Source organism: Gopherus evgoodei, chromosome 19, assembly GCF_007399415.2.
Source record: "Gopherus evgoodei ecotype Sinaloan lineage chromosome 19, rGopEvg1_v1.p, whole genome shotgun sequence".
In the NCBI taxonomy this organism is placed as follows: Eukaryota; Metazoa; Chordata; order Testudines; family Testudinidae; genus Gopherus; species Gopherus evgoodei.
The window spans coordinates 15,895,928-15,915,278 of NC_044340.1; the positions used below are offsets into that span (position 1 = coordinate 15,895,928).

The following is a 19,351-nucleotide window of genomic DNA, read 5'->3' on the forward strand; positions in this document are numbered from 1 at the left end:
GCTGGTGAGTGTCTACATTGCATTACCAGCGCTGGATCACCAGCGCTGGATCCTCTACACCCGAGACAAAACGGGAGTACGGCCAGCGCTGCAAACAGGGAGTTGCAGCGCTGGTGATGCCCTGCAGATGTGGACACTCTCAAAGTTGCAGCGCTGTAACTCCCTCACCAGCGCTGCAACTTTCTGATGTAGACAAGCCCTCAGATCCAGCCTGGAGATGCAGCATTCCCTTAAGAAAGGCACTAGACATTTGGCTTTTTTTCCCTTTCCATTTCTTTCTTTTAAAGTAAAATCAGAAGTTGAGCTTTTGGAATAAAGACACAGGAATGGGATGGGGCCATCATAAGGTTACCTTTGCAGAAGAAAAGCAGCAAGGAAAACATACCACGAAGTGCTTGACTTTACTCCACAGAGGAGAACCTCAGGAAGCGCCGTTGGCTTGGCTATGCTTCAGCAACACTCGCAGACTGTAACAAACATTCATGTGTTCAAGGAGAAAAAGCCACTTAAGTTCCTCAAATAAGTTTAAGACACAAACAGTGGGCAGAAAAGACACATGCATAAAAATGTCAGAGATCCACACCACAAGGATTGCCTTCAAATCTCTAATCCTGGAACAATGTCCACAGGCAATGAACCTCCCCTGACAAGAGGTCTGTCAAAGGTTTGCTAGGCATGATCTAATTAGTAACAGGACGAGCCTGTGAAAATGGACTGTCCACAAGGAATAGGACATGGCTGCTTTGAACAACATGTGCTCTGCATGGCAGGACAAGAGGTTAAGGCTTTTTAGTTGGTTAAATTTAACAGCTCTCCAGCAAGGGCAGGAGCACTACCACCCTTTTTAAAATACAACCACCATGCACACTGAAACACCCAGGCTGACCTGGCAGAGAAAGTTCTAAGCGAAGTGGCTACAAAACCAATGTAGCGTTAGTGGCAGCTTTGGAGACAGATACCAAGAAGGGGTAGAAAAGAGTAGCCTTTATGTCAGAAGGGTCGCTATTTGCTTCTGAAGCACATTTTGGACAAGCATAGACCAGGAAATGATTCGGATACTCCAGAAATTGCTTAGTCAGGATCAAAACTTCCACTGCATCATGCAGATGTAATAAGAGAACAGAGCTGCCCTTGTACCAGCCTCAGCTGTTCCTGCACGAGACCTGCTTTTCAACAAGGGCGGAAAGACAGGCTGACCACAGCCTGCTATGTATCGTCACAGCATTTCACACAAACACAAGACATGTCTGTGACATGCATGGGCAGAGGAAGAGGAGAAAAGGTATATTCCATGGAGGGCAGATCATCACCCTTCTCTTCACAGCTCAAAACTTCACTAGGGCTGGACTCTGCCCTCAGCAACGCACATGCAACTCACGCTGAAGTCACAAGACTTGACTTTGCACTATTACAGTGAACAGTCAGCATCTCCCACAGCTTGCACCAACACAAACCACAGCATCAGGCTGTGTTTGCAAATTATACCTCTGGCACTGAAACAGAAGCAAGACTGATGGGAAGTGACTGTACCCCCCCAGAGAGTGGCTCTCCCTAGCATTCCAGACAATATTTTCTTTACCAAGAAAGGAAGAAAGAGGACAGTCCATGCGTTTATGTCACCTAGATCCCACTGCACTTACAACGGTAAGGCTGTAGATTCAGAGAGAATCATTATGTTCCACATAAAATGAGAATCTAGTACTTTGTTCCCTTCTGTAACATTTGCTATTACGCTTGTTAAATTCCCTCTGTCAATTTCAAGGTGCTGATCTGATTAGCAGATTCTGTAAAAGGAATGAACTACATCAAACAGTCTTGCATCCCCTAAAGATATTTCAAGCCATAAATATTCGTTTAGTCACGACTGCTGTTCATTCATACTACTGACATTCAACAGCGAGCCAAATAATTGCGGGCACAATCTGAAAAGTTAATGTGCACTGAATACATGCACATTTTGTCCACGTGTCCAACTATGGTCGCTGTATCTCTATTCGATTTAATTCCTCTCTGACAGAATCAGTCACTCCGTGAACCCCAACGACACACAAATTGAAAGGGACTGACTAAGCGGGTTACTAGCAAGTCAGGTTTTTCAAAAATAATAGTTCAACAACAACTTTTAAAGTCCAGTTTGACTGTTTCGTAACTACACAATTTCCTCTGATTTCCTGTGACACAAGCTCTGACAATTCCCTGCTGTAAGAAAGGGAAAGCAAGCCCTCTATTATTGTGGCAGACAACCTCCAAGAATTTTGTTGCATTTTTGCTACAAATTAGACACGATACCGATGAGATACATTGGTTGCACCTACGTACTCCACAAAACCTGGCACACAAGTGAGTGGCTCCCACAAGCGCTCTCTAAAGGAGAGGATGGAATGTGTGTGAAGGCCATTAGTGTGCTATAGCCGCAATGCAATTTAGATAAATAAATCATCATATTTACCAGATGCAACATTCCTGTAGAAAGAGTGCATGGCAGTATCCAGTGGTAGCTGCTGAAGTCCAGCACAGCTGTAAGCAAGTTGAAGCACTGAAGCACAGAATGCTCTGGGCTAAAAGGATAAGCAGCAGCCAGTTCTCCATGCCTAGCCTCCCCCAAAAGGCCCCCCCTCCAAAGTTCAACCTATCCAACTCCCTGGAATCCAGTGCCGGCAATGCAATACGTGGGGAGAGAAATCCATCTCCCAGCACTAAGGAGCTGAAAATACCTGACTGCTGCCAGTCACACTTGCATCCCGGGTAAAGGGGAGGACTTCAATTGTGAGCAATAATCATGGGGACAGGAGCAATGCCACAGTGAACGGGAAGCTATCTAATCACTTCTTCCTCAATCTCCTATGTATTCCCAGCAGAGGGCCAGCTGCAGACTGCTCTAAAAAGCCTGAGCCAAACACACAGCAGTGAACAGGTCCCAGTCTAGTACCATGAACCACAGGACACACGACATCAACCTGGCGACATCTTCAGAGCATTCAGTTAGAATTCACAGCACAAAACACTCCCCCACCCCCAGAGCATCAGCTCTGGATTCACTTGTCATGATCCCTATTTCTACCAATGCTCTTTGAAACAAATCTGTACTCCCAAACAAGAGGTGGGGTGAAGGACTCCAAAACGATGTCAATACACACGCCGTATACACATCTATCTGCTCGGTTTCATTCCATTGCTTTGAAATCTGGAACCACAGAAACCTGATAACTGATTCTCTGAAGAGGCAGGGCTGAATTCAGCACAAAGTCTCTCAAGGAACCCCTTCCTCTTTCCGGTTGCAGCTGGGCCATGGGCTGCCCAGGCAGTTGGTCCACTGAAGTTGTAGGCAGGGAGGTGATGTGCTATGTGGCCACGTGTGCAGGGGAGGAAATGGAGACAAATTCCCGGAGAATATTCTTGGCCATTTCAATATTGTTATGTGCAATGACCAGTGCTTTCTGAATGTCCTGATATGAGTATCCCTGGCTCATAAGGTTCTCAATCTCACTGGAAAGCTGGGGCGATGTGCTGGTGCCACCACCACCCTGCTGACAACTCCCGGCTTTCCGTTCAGAGTTTATCCTCCGAGGTAAAGGCTTCGGCGGCCGTTCTGGAACTTGAGAGCCATCAGAAGAACCTGGAGGGAGAAACAACTGTGTTATTTTTGCGAGACGACAAGTGCTTGTTGCATTAACAGGCAGCTTTAGAACTCTGTAGAAGCACTGGACCACAAGCCACTTTTCTCAGCCAGCCTGTCCCTTCAACTTCAGTTTATCTCATCTCCTCTTCCCTGGTGCACAAAAATGGTTAAAGAGGTTTAACAAATTATTAGCCATCCCTACTGGCTTTGCTTATAGAAACAAGATCAAGCAAATGGGAGCTGTTTGGGTAAGCCTGTGTGAGCAAACCTCAGATATCAAAATGAAAGTGAGAGAGTAGAGGTCTGGAAAAACAATGCAGTACAAGGAATATGCATAAGATTTCACCATGTATCCCAATGTGTTTCTAAGGCTTGGGAAAAAACCCTGTTTAACCACTCACATATTACCTAATTTATCAGGCACCACTCTTTTCTACTGAGACCTGGCCATTCTGGCCTCAGGCAGGTTTGCTCTTGCTTTTGCACTTCTGCACCACATCCTCCATTCCCTTTGCAATAGTTCTAGTGGAAGGGTACCCTACCTAGTAACAGTAACCCTGCTATAGCAGATCAACAAACTCAGCCTCTTCGGCCTTTCCTCACAATGAATTATTCCAGCGTCTACCTTCCCAAGGGCCACATGTTGTATCCTCTTGATAAAAGGTAACAACACCACCAGTTACTGATTTGCCAGGGGAAATCTGCCCAGTGTCTAGGAACACTACCCCTTCAGATATCACTGTCTGCTATCCCAAGTTCCTTACAGTTGTCTTCTCATTTTAACCTTTGACAGCTGTAGAAAACATTTTGTCCTGCTTTTCAAATCACCGGAAACTTTTCAACATGAATGCTGAACATCTTAACGTTTGATCTGCCTTTCAGGGTAATCCCTCAGGTGCCTGAAGATGGCGTTTTCCAATAGAATGAACTTCTGCAATGTTTACAAGTCCTTAGAGTAAGAACCCCCAAACAATCTAGTTATAAGAAGCCAGCCCTGCAGCACTGGTGTCAGGAAGGAAGCAGTCACCATGATGCAGTCTCTCTGGAGAAAACATATCAAAAGCACAACAGGCAACAAATTCACTGAAGCTGCCACATCCACCAACATGCAGTTCAGCTCACCCACTAATCTTCCAGGAAAAACAAGCAGCTTAAAAAGAACCAAAAAGCCTTTCGTACAATTGTGAAGAGAAACTCCCTCCACAATTTGCCTTAGAAATAGGTCGTTCACCATAAGCTGGATCATGTTTCAGAGACAGCAGGTCATGCTGAAACAGTAGCCATCGGTATGAAGCCTTGTTACAAGCGTAAAGGAAGCTACGTTCTATGGCACAGGACATAGAGCATAGCCATTGCCATAATGGTCTCTCTCACCTAGTAGCCAGCCTCTGACAAGAGCCAATACCCCATGATTCTCCCGATTCAGACAGCAACGAAAACTCTCCCAAATCATAATACTTAGCCCTCCTAAAGCACTTTTCATCTGCAAATCTCCAGGCACTTGACAAAAGGAGGACAGTACCATTATCTCCACTTTACAGATGGGAAAACTGAGGCCCAGAGACAACAAGTCCCTTAACCCTATGGCTACACAGTGAGTCAGTGGCACAGCTGGAAACGGAAAGATGGCAGATTCTGCTCCTCTTTTATCCCACCCATGGTGTTCCATGAGCACTGTGGAGTAATGAGAGGAGGTGCAGGGAAGGGCATGTGTGGCAAACCTATTAAAGTCCTGCTGCTTTTCCCAGAGCTGGAGGAGAGCATCTTGAGGGAGTGGGAGCTGGAAGTCTGCAAAGCAGCTCAGGGAAAAAGTTCTTGGAGGCTCTGCAGGAAGGAAAGCTGCAATCTGAAACTTCCACGCAAAGACCTGGAAGGCAGTGATCAAGGCAAGGAAGACACCTCTGGAAGGTGCTGCCTGGAGAATCTACTACCTTATGCTGCTCTTTGCTTAGAGTCTCTGCTAGGTTAGAGGGCTTGGGAGCAGGAAGCACCGTTTCCTACTTCTCCCCCTGAGCCCCTTGCCACAGCTATCACATCCTCTTCCTCTGGGAGTAGCCTTTGATTCCAGGGGGGAATCAGGCAGCCTGAAATCCTCACTAGAGTAGCCCCACAAGATGCAAGACTAATAACCCCAAGGTGGTCAGCACCTCCATCAGAAGTGACTAGATAGTTGCAGAATGAGAAGCCCCAGGCTCAAACAGGATTCTTGGACAGAGTGAGCCTTGATTTTCACTTCGCAAATCTGTGTTAGCCAGGACAGCACTATTCTCTACTGGCTGGAGACAGAAATAACCAGCAATTCCCTTCGCGCTACAGGGTGGATATCACCAAACAGTTTCAGAACACTAGCTCCATCTGCTGGCAAAGAACTATACCCAAGAGTCTGACCTAGCACAGAAGATCAAAGATTGGTCTTTCTTACTGTCTTTGCCTGCAGATTTACCAATGTCTTTAGGGGCAACAACATCAGAAAGCTCAGTTTTAAAGTCCAGCTACAGTCTGTGTCTTACTTCCCCTGACAGTGTGTGCTACAGGTAAAGCTAATTTCCACAGAGGAGTATTCTTGATGACCAGGTGAATACGGTGGGTTTTGCCAACTGCTAATCCAAACAACAAATGGTATAAATGACTAGTGCAGCGCATATTAAGATCTAAATCAGTCCTAACCCCTCAGGACTGGAGCACCTCTGTAATACAGAACTGATTCTTCTGTAGTATAAAGGCAAACACGAGTTAGTGACAGAAGCTTCAAAGATGTGTACCAGATTATTAGATACCACTGTAAAACCAGGAGGTAAGGGTGTTCACCTGTGACGGGATCATAATCCAGAGACATTCGGCTGAAGGCAGACGTGGCATTGGAGATATCAGACAGTGTGCGACGAGCTGTGGCTACTGGTAAAGGTGGTTTGGGGATATCGTATCCATCTTCTTCATTCTCAGACTCTTCTGGGCCATTGCTGGCATTGGCTGCAGCCATATCCCCCTCATCTAGAAAAATACACACACAATTAGCTCCAAGTGCTGAACAGAGCCCTCTCTTTCTTGAGACAGGCTGTACAGTCCATTCACATCAGTCCACATGCCTTCGCAGAGCAGATGGCTACGGGTCTCTTGTTGATGGGGGTGGCAAACCACAGGGGGGCACCTGCTGGTCGCCGGGAGGGGGGCAGTCAGGGAGCCTTTGGCAGCATACCTGCGGGAGGTCCGCTAGTCCCGCGGCTTCGGCGGTAGGTACACCGAAGGCGTGGGACCAGCAGGCTTCCCGCAGAAACGCCGCCGAAAGCTGCCTGACTGCCCTGCTCGGGGTGGCAAAATACATAGAGCCACCCCTGCTTGTTGAAACCCCTAGTCCAGAGGAAGTTCTCTCCAGAAGGCAGTGAGTAAAAAGTTTCACAGTGCAAGAATTGTAAATGCCTACCCCTGCCTCAAGTGGTACATTATTTTTAAAAAGCCCATGTGTGTCTCAAACACACACACTTCAGCTTTCCTGCTTAATTTTAAACTTTACACTGTGCTTACGGAGCAATGCAGATGCCTTTAAGATCAAATCCACCTTGGCTGAGCACTCCCTGAGTTTCTGCAGTTGGCACTCAACTAGGCAGAAAGCAAAAGGGGGCACAAGAGACACCGTACACTTTGTGTCCCACCAAACACAAACCTGCGGGCTGGTCTGTGTGTGCAGCTACAGGTTACTCTTTACCTTTCAAGTCAAGTTAGGTATCTAGCTCTATACAGGATGCATTTCTAATGCATCAATCACAGTAGTATCCAAGGCATCACATACAAAATGGAATCCATCATTCTGCCAGGAAAAGGTCACCAACATGCCATCTCTCTCTCAATATACATACACTATCTTGAGCATGTTCATTCTTGGCTACTCCCTTCCAAGAAGCAATGGCAAAGTCATTTGGAGGCTGTGTTAATGTGGGGCAGGGGCTGTGAAAAGAGACACGTCTTGCATCAATCCCCAAAAGGCTCAAGATTTGGGTTCACCTTGATCCCCAATGGCATAAAACTCCACAGTCTGGGACATCAGTGAGAATGCTACACGCCAAAAAAATTTGCCCTAGACACATGCTGTGTGATATCCGCACTAATCACAACTGCCACATTGGCGCATAAGCCTTTGCCTACGCCATTGACAATCAGCGACTTGAAATGGATCACACCAGAAAAAGTGTGTCATATACACACACGGAAGAATTTCATAAATTCAGTAATAATTACCAATAATGATGAGAAGTAATGGGAACAGCTGGAAATAGAAAGATGACAAGTCTGGGCTGACAATTTCCATCACAGCTACCTACAGCTACTACCACTTCATACAAAATCTTCATAAAAGACGGTTACTCACCTTTGTAACTGTTGTTCTTTGAGATGTGTTGCTCATATCCATTCCAATTAGGTGTGTGAGCACCACATGCACGTTCGTAGGAAGATTTTTACCCTAAAAACATTCGGTGGGTTGGCTGGGGGCCCCCTCAAGTGGCGCCGCTATGGCACCGGATATATACCCCTGCCGACCCAACCGCCCCTCAGTTCCTTCTTGCCGGTTACTCAGACAGTGGGGAAGGACGACGGGTTTGGAATGGATATGAGCAACACATCTCGAAGAACAACAGTTACAACGGTGAGTAACCGTCTTTTCTTCTTCGAGTGCCTGCTCATATCCATTCCAATTAGGTGATTCCCAAGCCTTACCCAGGCGGTGGGGTCGAAGCGAGATGTTGCAGAATGCAAAACTGCTGAGCCAAAGGCTGCATCATCTCTGGACTATTGAACCAGAGCATAATGCGAAGCAAATGTGTGGACCGAGGACCAGGTAGCTGCACGACATATCTCCTGGATAGGAACACGAGCCAGGAAGGCAGCAGTTGAAGCCTTAGCTCTGGTAGAACGTGCAGTGATGTGGCCTGGGGAAATATGAGCCAAATCATAACAAGAGCGGATGCATGCTGTCACCCAAGATGAGATCCTCTGAGAGGAAACAGGTAGGTCTTTCATTCGGTCTGCTGCCATGACAGAGTTGGGGCGTTTTATGAAAGGGTTTTGTCCGCTCAATATAAAATGCGGGCGTCCTACGGACGTCCAGGGAGTGCAACTGTTGCTCCCGTCAGATTGAGTGTGGCTTCGGGAAGAAGACCGGGAGAAAGATGTCCTGGTTAACATGAAAGGCCAAAACCACCTTAGGGAGGAATGCCGGGTGTGGTAGCAACTGCACCTTGTCCTCATGGAACAGTGTACGGCAGATCCACCGTAAGAGTCCTAAGCTTGGAGACTCGTCTGGCTGATGTAATGGCTACGAGGAAAGCTGTCTTCCAAGACAGGTATAGTAGTGAACAGGTTGTAACGGCTCGAATGGGGGAGACATAAGTCTGGTTAAAACCAGGTTGAGGTCCCAGGTCAGGGCTGGGTGGCATACTTGGAGGTATAAGCACTCCAAGCCCTTGAAGAACCTCAAAACAACAGGGCGTGAGAACACAGAACGGCCACCTTTGCCTGGGTGGAAGGTAGAGATGGCTGCCAAGTGTAACCTCAGTGATGATACTGCTAGGCCCTGCTGTTTGAGAGACCAGAGGTAGTCCAAAATAGAGGGGATCAAGACCTCAGTGGGAGTAAGATTAAGCATTTCGCACCAGCAGGAGAAACGCTTCCACTTGGCCAGATACATTGACTGGGTGGAAGGTTTCCTGCTACCCAGGAGAATTTGTCGTACTGTTGCAGAGCAATGTAACTCTTGACTGGTTTAGCCACGCAACAGCCACGCCGTGAGGTGAAGGGTCTGCAGGTGCAGGTGGCGAAGTCTGCCGTGGTCCTGAGTTATGAGGTCTGGGTGGAGTGGCAGGGTAATTGGGTTGGCTATCGACAGGTCGAGCAACCAGTGCTGCCTGGGCCATGCTGGAGCGATCATGATGATGCGTGCTCTGTCCCTGCGGAGTTTCAGCAGGACCTTGTGAACCAGCGGGAATGGTGGGAAGGCATAAAGGAGCTGGCTCTTCCACAGCATCAAGAAAGCGTCCGAGATCGATCCCAGGCAGAGACCTTGAAAGGAGCAGAACATTTGGCATTTCCTGTTCTCGTGGGAAGCAAACAGGTCTATGTGGGGAAATCCCCACTTCTGGAAAACAGAATGAATAACGTCCAGGCGGATCGACCACTCGTGAGACAGGAAAGCCCTGCTGAGTTGATCCGCCCGAGTGTTCCTAACGCCTGGGAGAAAGGACGCTACCAGATCTATCGAGTGGGCTATGCACAAGTCCCAGAGTTGGATAGCCTCCTGACAAAAGGGGGGGGGATCATGTCCCACCCTGTTTGTTTATGTAGTACATGGCCGTTGTGTTGTCCGTAAACACTGAAACACAACAGCCTTGCAACCGTTGCTGGAACGCCTGGCACACCAGGTGGACTGCTCTCAGTTCTCGGACATTTATGTGTAATGCCAGCTCCTGAGATGACCAAAGGCTTTGAGTACAGAGGTGACCAAGGTGAGCACTCCAGCCGAAAGATGATACGTCCATCATCAGGGACATTGAGGGTTGGGGCAGATGGAACGGCATCCCTGCATACACCAGGGAGGGAGTTTGCCACCATTCTAGGGAGCCTAGGGTGCTCGGGGGAATGGTGACTATCGTGTCTATTGGGTCCCTGCCCGGGGCGGTATACAGAGTTGAGCCAAACTTGGAGAGGACGGAGGCGGAGCCTGGCGTGTTTGGTTACAAACGTGCAGGCAGCCATGTGACCCAGGAGACTGAGACAAGTGTGAGCCGAGGTCTTAGGGAAATTCTGTAGACCTCGGATGATTGTTGCCATCGCCTGAAACTGCGGCTATGGTAAGCAGGTTCTGGCTAGACTGGAGTCCAGGATAGCTCGTATGAAGTTTAACCTCTTCGTGGGAACCAGAGTGGATTTTTCTATATTGATCATCAGGCCTAGACGTGTGAATAGGTCCTTGACAATGCCCACATGCTGAGTGACTTGTGTCTCAAAGGCCCCTCGGATGAGCCAATCGTCCAGATACGGAAAAACGTGTATCCGACGTAGGCAGCGACTACGGCCATACACTTTGTAAATACCCTTGGGGCTGTAGAAAGGCCAAATGGCAGGACCGTAAACTGGAAGTGCTGACAGTTGGCTACAAAGTGGAGGTATCTCCTGTGCGGAGGAAAGATGGCGATGTGAAAGTACGCGTCCTTCATATCGAGGGCGGCATACCAGTCTCCAGGATCCAAGGACGGGATAATAGTCCCCAGGGATACCATGCGGAATTTCAACTTTATCATAAACTGGTTGAGTCCTCGCAGTTCTAGGATAGGTCTGAGACGTCCCTTCGACTTGGGGATTAGGAAATAATGGGAGTAAAACCCCTTGCCCCTTTCGTCCATCGGTACCTCCTCTATAGCTCCTATGGCGAGGAGCGTCCGCACCTCTTCTAAGAGGAATTGCTCGTGAGAGGGGTCCCTGAAGAGGGACAGGGTTGGAGGGTGGGAGGGCGAGGTTGAAATAAATTGGAGGTGATACCCATACTCCACCGTGCATAGGACCTAGCGATCTGAAGTTAACTGGGACCACGCCGGGAGGAAGTAGGAGAGATGGTTGGAGAAGGAAGGAGAGGGATCCTGGCCTGTAACTGGTACGCCGCCCTCGGGTACACCTTCAAAAGTTCGTCTTCGGTCCCAGTGGTGGTTTCAAGGGACCTTGATTGTGGACACCCTTGGGGTCCTGATGGTCGTCTGCGACCACCTCGGCCACACCGCCTGCCAAAGTCCTGTCTTTGTCTAGGCATAGAGTATGGGCAGTGAGGCTGGGGACAGAAAGGCCTGCGTTGGGTCACCAGCGTATGCATGCCGAGAGAACGCATTATGACCCTGTTGTACTTCAGGCTTTGCAGCCTGGGGTCAGTCTTTTCCGAGAAGAGGCCTTTACCATCAAATGGCAAGTCCTGAATGGTATACTGCAGCTCCGGTGGGAGGCTTGAAACCTGAAGCCATGAGATGCGCCTCATGGCAAACACCCGAGGCCAGAGTCCTGGCTGCTGAGTCGGCTGCATCCAACGAGGCCTGGAGGGAAGTTCTGGCCACCTTTTTCCCTTCCTCCAAGAGGGCAGCAAACTCTTGGCGGGAGTCTTGAGGGAGAAGCTCCGTAAACTTACCCACCGCCGCCCAGGTGTTATAATTATAGCGGCTAAGCAAGGCTTGTTATTTGCCACCCGGAGCTGTAGGGCACCTGCCGAGTACACTTTGCGACCGCGTAAGTCCATTCGCCTAGCCTCCTTCGATTTCGGGGCTGGTGCCTGCTGGCCATGGCGTTCCCTCTCATTAATGGACTGGACGACTAATGAGCAGGGAGGAGGATGGACATATAAGTACTTGTATCCTTTAGAGGGCACCATATATTTAAGCTCGACTCCCCTGGCCGCAGGAGGGATAGAGGCTGGAGACTGCCATATAGTATCAGCATTGGCCTAGATGGTCCGAATAAACGGTAGGGCCACTCTAGTGGGGGCATTTGCCGACAGAATGTCCACTACCGGGTCCTCTACCTCCGGGACCTCCTCCACCTGGAGGTTCATATTGAGTGTTACCCTCCTTAGGAGGCCCTGATGGGCTCTCAGGTCGATTGGAGGAGGGCCCAAGGAGGATTTTTTCCTGCCATCGCCTCATCTGGAGAAGAGGAAGAGGAGATGCCGGGGACGAGCAGGTCCTGTGTGGCCTCTTGCTCTTGGACGACCTCCTGCTCCAGTGGAACCTGGAAGTCCGGTGGGTGAACTGGGGCTTCCTCCATAGCAGTTGGAGGAGGACGGCTAACTGTCACCTCTGGCACTCGATGCTCTGATGGGACAGAACGGGACGGAACTACTGGTACACCTTTGGCCTGGTGGTATGCCCAAGGTGTCCAGAAAGACCACTGATGGGGTCCTTGGTCTTGGGTCTCTTGGAAGACTCTGTCAGGCACATCAGAATCGCGGTCCTGTGCATAAGAGCTGTCCGCGTGGGACAACACTGATGCTTGTCTGTATGGCCATGGAGGGGCTGAAAAGCCCTGGGCAGAATCTCTGTCTCTAGCGGACCTTGCTCTACTTGGCACCAGGGACTGGTACCGGGAGTCATACCGGTACCGGGAACGAGATCGGAACCTGCGACCAGAGCGGTGCCGGGAGGTCAACCAAGATCTCAAGGCTCGATGTCGGGAGCGGCTACGGGAGTCACGGTGCCTGGAGCAATGCTGGGAGCTGGAATGGTGCCGAGAGTAGCGGGCTGGCGAACGGGATACTGAACGGTGCCACGAGTGCGACCGGTAACAAGGAGGAGAACGGTGCTGGGACTGCGAGCAGCATCGGGAGCAGGCGCGCCGACGGGACCTAGAACGTCTGCGGGACCGTGATTGTGAACAGGGCTGCTCCGCTGTGCCGACAGAGGATGGTCTTATCAAGGCAGGCTTGCCGATAGACTGTATTACCTGCACCTGTGGTGCCGGTGGTTGAGGCAGCGTCGACTGTCATGGCAATCAGATCCCTCACTGTTGAGAATGTCTCCGGCATGGATGGAATAGTAAGCTCAATCACAGCTCACGCCGGGGAGCTGACAGGCACCGGACTCAATGGCGCCGACATCGTCGGTGCCGGGCAATCCGACTTAGACGAGCTCTCTGGCTGCGGTGCAGGTGGCCCAGAGCAGCAGGAGTCTTAGGCTTTCTCAACCTCAGGGAGAGGGAGCGGTGCCGAGTCGACTTCGGTGCCGGCGATGGCTGGTGCCGAGAGGCCTTGGTAGTACCGGTGCGGTCAGGTGCCGAGGAGGCGCTTCTGCCCGCCGATTAACCAGCGCTCAGTGCCAAAGGTGGAGGGGTAAGAGCTGCTTCCATGAGGAGCTGCTTTAGCCGAAAGTCCGGCTCCTTCTTTTGTTCTCGGCTTAAAAACCTTGCAAATGCGACACTTCTCTGTCAGGTGAGATTCCCCGAGGCACTTAAGGCAGGAGTCATGTGGATTTCCTGTCGGCATCGGCTTATGACAGGCCAAGCACGGTTTGAAACCCTGTGAACCAGGCATGGGCCCCGGCACCGGGTGCGGGGAAGGGGCTAATCCCCGAACCCCTCTTAACTATACACTAACTATGAACGATAACAATTAACTGTAACTATAGAACTTTGAACTATATACACAAAAAAGTAACTAGAGAACTACAAGTAGATAGGGAGGTGGAGGTCAGAAGGAACTGAGGGGTGGTTGGGTCGGCAGGGGTATATATCCGGCGCCATAGCGGCACCACTCCAGGGGGCCCCCAGCCGACCCACCGAGTGTTGCTAGGGTAAAAATCTTCCGACGAACGTGCACGCGGCGCACACACACCTAATTGGAATGGATATGAGCAATCACTCGAAGAACAACAATGATTTATTTTAAGCAACTGATGAGTGTCTTAAAACCCATGTTAGATTAGGTTCTCTTTACTGACATCCCAGTTCACAGTCTGTAGGCAATGCCAATTGATCACTTACGCATATGACAAACTATTTACCTTGAACAGCAAGTGACACTTCTGTTAAATGATAGCTTAACTGTTATTTAAACTGGGAATCTTATCAATTCACTCCTACCCAATTTCTCTCCTGGGTGCTTTATAACACGCATTCATGCCCACTCACCAGAAGTGTTGGTGGTCTCCAAGTCAGAGGATGTTGCCTGGGACTGAATGTTGTACATAGCTTCATACATACAGATATTATTTGGCTGGTCACACTCCAACTCTCTGTATGAAAGGTGGGAAAAAAATGTTCCCTTCAGACATGCAACAGTAGTTTCCTCCTCACCTAAAATCTGCTATTTCGATTCCTCTCAGATGCATGCCGGGATATGAAGCACAGCCCTGCTACCTACTTTCTTTCAGAGAATATTTGCTCTCATGCACATTCTGACATTGTCTCCATTGCTACATAACAGATCAAAATTTAACTGGTGTAACTGGAAAGTGAGGGAACAAAGCTGTACATGGAATGTCACATTTCTATGTCTGCTGGTGTGAAAGGACCAGCAACAAAAATGGCCTGAGGGAGGGGTGAACTGATTCCACTATAAAGGGTTCTGAGAACAGAGCAATGTTCACATTTCATTAACCCCAGTACTCTAATCTGGATCTGGTCAATACCAGTGGGAAACAGACAGCAGGTAAACCACAGGAATAGAACCTCAGCCACAATAAATGAACAAGCCTCCTTGGACAGGTGGGGTTGTAAATGCAGCAGAGACAACTGTAGTCTCACCGTAAACCATGAGTCATTTCCAAAGGCAGTTTGATCTCTGTTTTTTGTAGGGCAGGACCAGGTGGCACCAGAGGCAGAGAGGATGGTGACATGTATTCAGTATCCTCATCGCTTTCAGCCTGTTCCCCGGGTTGCAGTTTTGGCACAGGCAGTGGTCTGGGGGCAGGAAGAGGATCAAGAGCATTTGAAAAACAGTTAACCCAAACACCACACGCAATCAGTTTGAAAATAGTTAATGAAAATAAAAACAAACAACGGTTAATCCAAACAACAAAATCAGTTTGAAAAGCAGTTAATCCAAACAACAAAATAGTACCCACCAGCTCAAGTGCTGAAAGCCCAAGCTTCAAGCAAGGCTTTCCAAACTGATTCTGACTGAAGCAACAACCTGGCTTACTGGAATTCTGAGCTATGTAATTGTGAGACCCGACTTGCCGGTGAAATCATTAGCAAAAGTCTTGTCCAAGGGGCATGGTAACAGTGACATACAGATATCCTAGCCACCGGAGGACCTCACATTTCAACCTCATGCTGCCTCTCTACATATATGCTCCCTCATACCATACGTACTGCTGTTTCTAATGCACAGGACACTGCACACCAGTTGTCTGAGACGGCAACAGTTCTGAGTAATTACCATTCCATCACCACATGAAATTACCAGTTACAGATCTATACAAAGGATACTTGCTGAGAGATTTACTTTTTCTTGTTCATATGTTTTTAAGAATCCAGAGCTTGAATCCTAAACTCAGGCCATCTATATAATGTCAAATTCTAACCCTGGTACCAAAATGTGACTACAGACCCAGAAGTACATTTCTGCCCTCTCTACAGCAGTCCTGAAATGAATGATCTCTACTACAAGGAAAGAGCCTTCATTCGAAAGTAACGCACCTGATCGCTAGAGAGTAGATCGCATTGGCAGATGAAGAGGGTTTTATTTTGGGGTGCTCATAGTCTGAGCCTGTTGGGGGACCACTGTTCAAGTTCTGCAAAGAAAAAACGATAGGTTAGAAATAGCACTACTGTTAGCAAATTCAAATAGACATCAATGTCCCATCACCCGAAGCACCAATTCTTGTCTGAAAAAGGAGAGCTTCTTTGGCATTTCGAATCATCCGTTTAAAGAAACCTTGCACCTGCAAAAGAACCTGTTGATATCTAAAAGTACACTGGCTTTCAAACTCTGAAGAAGCTTGGAGTTGGAGGAAGCAACTGATAAGGGTTAAAGAATGAAAGAAAGTAACATGTTCTGGGAAGTATCAGAGGGTAGCCGTGTTAGTCTGGATCTGTAAAAGCAGCAAAGAATCCTGTGGCACCTTAACGTCTGTTAGTCTATAAGGTGCCACAGGATTCTTTGCTGCATGTTCTGGGAAGCATTTCTTCTGGACTGAAACATACTGCATCACAATGAGTTACAGGTGGTGTGGGGGGGGTATCAGTCTCCAAACTCAACAAGGACTTTGGTACGTCTCTATTTTTTTATATGTGTATGTATAAAAATAACATGCATTTCCCCCAAACTACCTCCTAATATAAAAGTATCATCACTGGTTAAAAATCCCAAGACAATAGTGACTGTAAATTGTTACCAACTGATAGCAACCATTTAAAACGAGCTGGGCTCTTAGTCCAGCTGTCAATGGACAAAGAAAAAGCCCACCACAACCAGCACTACCTGATCACCTTCCTGGCTGTCTCAAAAGAGAGGCCAAAAGACTGAAGTCTCCTCTCCTACAGACAACTCCGGGCTGGGTGTGATGCATAATCCCAGAGCAATGACATCCCACAGGAGGATTTACTGCTCACAGCTCTCGATCCAGCACTTAGAATTTGTATGAAAAAAGTGAACAAAAATGATAGCTCAGCTTTCTCATCACTTCAGAGAAGTCTCACACAAGCAGCATTCTGTCTCACTCACTCACAGGAAGCAGTCCTGCACTAGAAAGCAGGATGCCACCACACCCGGTGACTTACCGCTGTGGCGTCTAAGCTGAGAGTACTCCCATGCCTAGGAGCATCAGGTCTGGAATCCATCTGAGATGGGAGTGCGAATGGGAGTGAGTGCCGGTTCGTCAACTCTCTTCCTGCCCAAGGGTCACTAGGACTGAGAGCTACAGACGGCGCTTTTGGAACTGGCCGCAATGGCCAGGGCTCCCCCTGACGGCTGGAGAGTACAGGGGGTAATTTGTCTCTGGAAGGACAGTCTCCTGGTGTACAGGGTAAAGGACGTCTCTGAGGTCGACTTTCTGCTCCAATGGAATATGGCCTGTCTGGTGGGGGTGGTGGTGGGAGATCTCTGAGTGTTGGAGGTACCGGCAAAGGTTTATCTTTATGGAGGGGACCAGGAGCAGCCTGTAAGACAACATCAGACATTTAAAACCACAGCTTAACAAGCAGGAAGTCCAGCTCACTGCACATATCCCAGTTCGGAGGCTTCTTACATGAAATTAATTCTAGGGCAGCTGAAGAACATGAAATAACTCCCAGCTATATCCTCCACAGACCTTTAGATACAACATTTAACCATTTATGGCTAGGAATATACACTAAGTCCCAGGTTTGCTTTCTTGCTGCCTACCACGGCACCATACAGGATCCCTACCAGAAATCATATTATTTCATCAAACTTCTTGTACAAATTGATTTCACAAGTCAATTTTTATCAAGCACGAAATAATAAGATTGGTTATTTTCCCACCTGACCTTTCAGCACCAACCCAGAGCTTCTCCCACCCACTCCAAAAAAACTCAACCACCACCATTACACCCCATCTAGAAATGTTACCAATACTGCGTTTCCTCCTTCTACTGGTCCTTAAGGAAATATCACCATCTCTTTCTTTTAACTCCCTTCCCCTTCCTTAGTTTTCTCTCTGGAAAAAAAATGCTTGCTGGAAAAACTGGGAAAGCAGGGGAAAACTGTAAAGGGAATACAAGAACCAACTTTGCATAGCTAGGCTACTAGCTGGAATAAACAGTTCCACAAATGCAGCTCCACGTGGAGTAGTCAGAGGTGTACTGGTTGAAGACCGAGAAGGACAAACTGCTTCCTGGGGGAACTGTGGGCCCTCCTTGGATGGAAGAAAAGAGCTGGTCTGAGATGACTTGTGGAGAGGAAGGAAGAAAAGGTAGAGTCTGAAGAGAGAGTCAGGACAGTCCATCACTTTTCCCATAGCTCCCCTGAACTCAATAAATGACCTTGGAGGAGTGTGAAAAGAAGACTTCACCTTCGAAGTGGTCCCAGGGCTGGAAGCTCCAGAAGGGATGGATACACGTTGCTGCAGAAGATCAAGTCGTGGGGGTACTGGGGGAAGTGAGGCTTGTGGAGCCACAGAGAATGGAGAAGGAGGGCGCTCAACCTGGAAAGAGAAAATTAAGAAAATGAACAAGTGTCAACCCATAGAGAAGCCATCCTATCTAAAGCACCACATCCCTCCTGCCTTCAAGCTCTGCACCTCATGTTCCCTTGCTGCAGCTTGTAATGAAATTACTACATTAACACCAAGCATGCAATAAGAGGTCATGTTTGTTTCATAGCATTGCAGCATTTGTCTGGAACAAACCTTGTGAATCACCAACAGGCCCAACTCTGGCCCTCAGTCACATGAGCACATACCTAAAAACCTCACTCTAAAAGGCTTATAAATTGTTTGGTTGGACCAACTATCTTTAATACTGGTACTGGATTTGCACCAGACATTTTCTTTTCATCACCAGAGGGCATGCTCTACTATCTTAATGGCAGAGCACGGTGAGTGAGCATTGTTATTATAGAGGTGTGCAAGTTGTCCCTTTGCCATGATGGCACTTACTGCAATCATTAGCGTGCACCAGGAGCGGTGTCAAAACCTTCCTTCTTGTCCTTGGAGAACTGTTTCACCACCTGACAAATTAGAACAGTCACTCCTTTTTTCCTTATCTTTATAAGAGTTGCTTTATGATACAGGCTAGAGCATGGTAACCTTGAACAGCTTGACAGAATTTGTAAGCATCTGCTGCTGGCACATCCGGAGCACTTGCCTACTGCAAACTATAATGGGAGTCATGTCATGTCAAGGGAACTGTATTCTGACCCCAAGAAATGACAAGCTGTACTTCACTCATCTCCAAAATGGTGCCTTAGAACTTCAAATGCTGACGACAAAAGAATTTGCAACAGGGATGAATCCATGTGGATTATCATTAAATCGGAACAGAGGATTCTTTATTAGAAGGCCCTGTTTTATATAAAGTGAAACTATTAAAAAAAATCAGATTCAAAATCTTTTTCCCTAGGCACCAGAACAACTAATTGCTGATGGGCAACGGGCAGCAATGAGCCAACAAAAAAAAGAAAAAAACAACACTCCACTGTGCAGCGATTCAGAAAGAATGCCTTACTTGCACACATTTCCCTAGCAGGAAGCAGCACTGATGGAAGGCAGTCATCAGACCTTTATTACACAGATTAATCAGACAACATAT

The 19,351-nt window shown here is 48.1% G+C and overlaps 1 protein-coding gene across 1 annotated transcript in view; it reads right to left on the minus strand.

Moving 5' to 3' along the window:
* Positions 1 to 265: 265 nt before the first annotated feature.
* Positions 266 to 19,351, minus strand: part of CBL (Cbl proto-oncogene) — a 66,925-nt gene continuing 47,839 nt past the window's right edge. Inside the window, exons 10-16 of the mRNA XM_030538054.1 lie at positions 18,115 to 18,246; positions 16,862 to 17,239; positions 15,779 to 15,873; positions 14,882 to 15,037; positions 14,267 to 14,370; positions 6,428 to 6,610; positions 266 to 3,616 (exon numbers count right to left, since the gene is read on the minus strand). Of these exons, the coding sequence (XP_030393914.1) occupies positions 3,342 to 3,616; positions 6,428 to 6,610; positions 14,267 to 14,370; positions 14,882 to 15,037; positions 15,779 to 15,873; positions 16,862 to 17,239; positions 18,115 to 18,246 (1,323 nt within the window). The 3' untranslated portion in view covers positions 266 to 3,341. The remainder of the gene's footprint in view (positions 3,617 to 6,427; positions 6,611 to 14,266; positions 14,371 to 14,881; positions 15,038 to 15,778; positions 15,874 to 16,861; positions 17,240 to 18,114; positions 18,247 to 19,351) is intronic.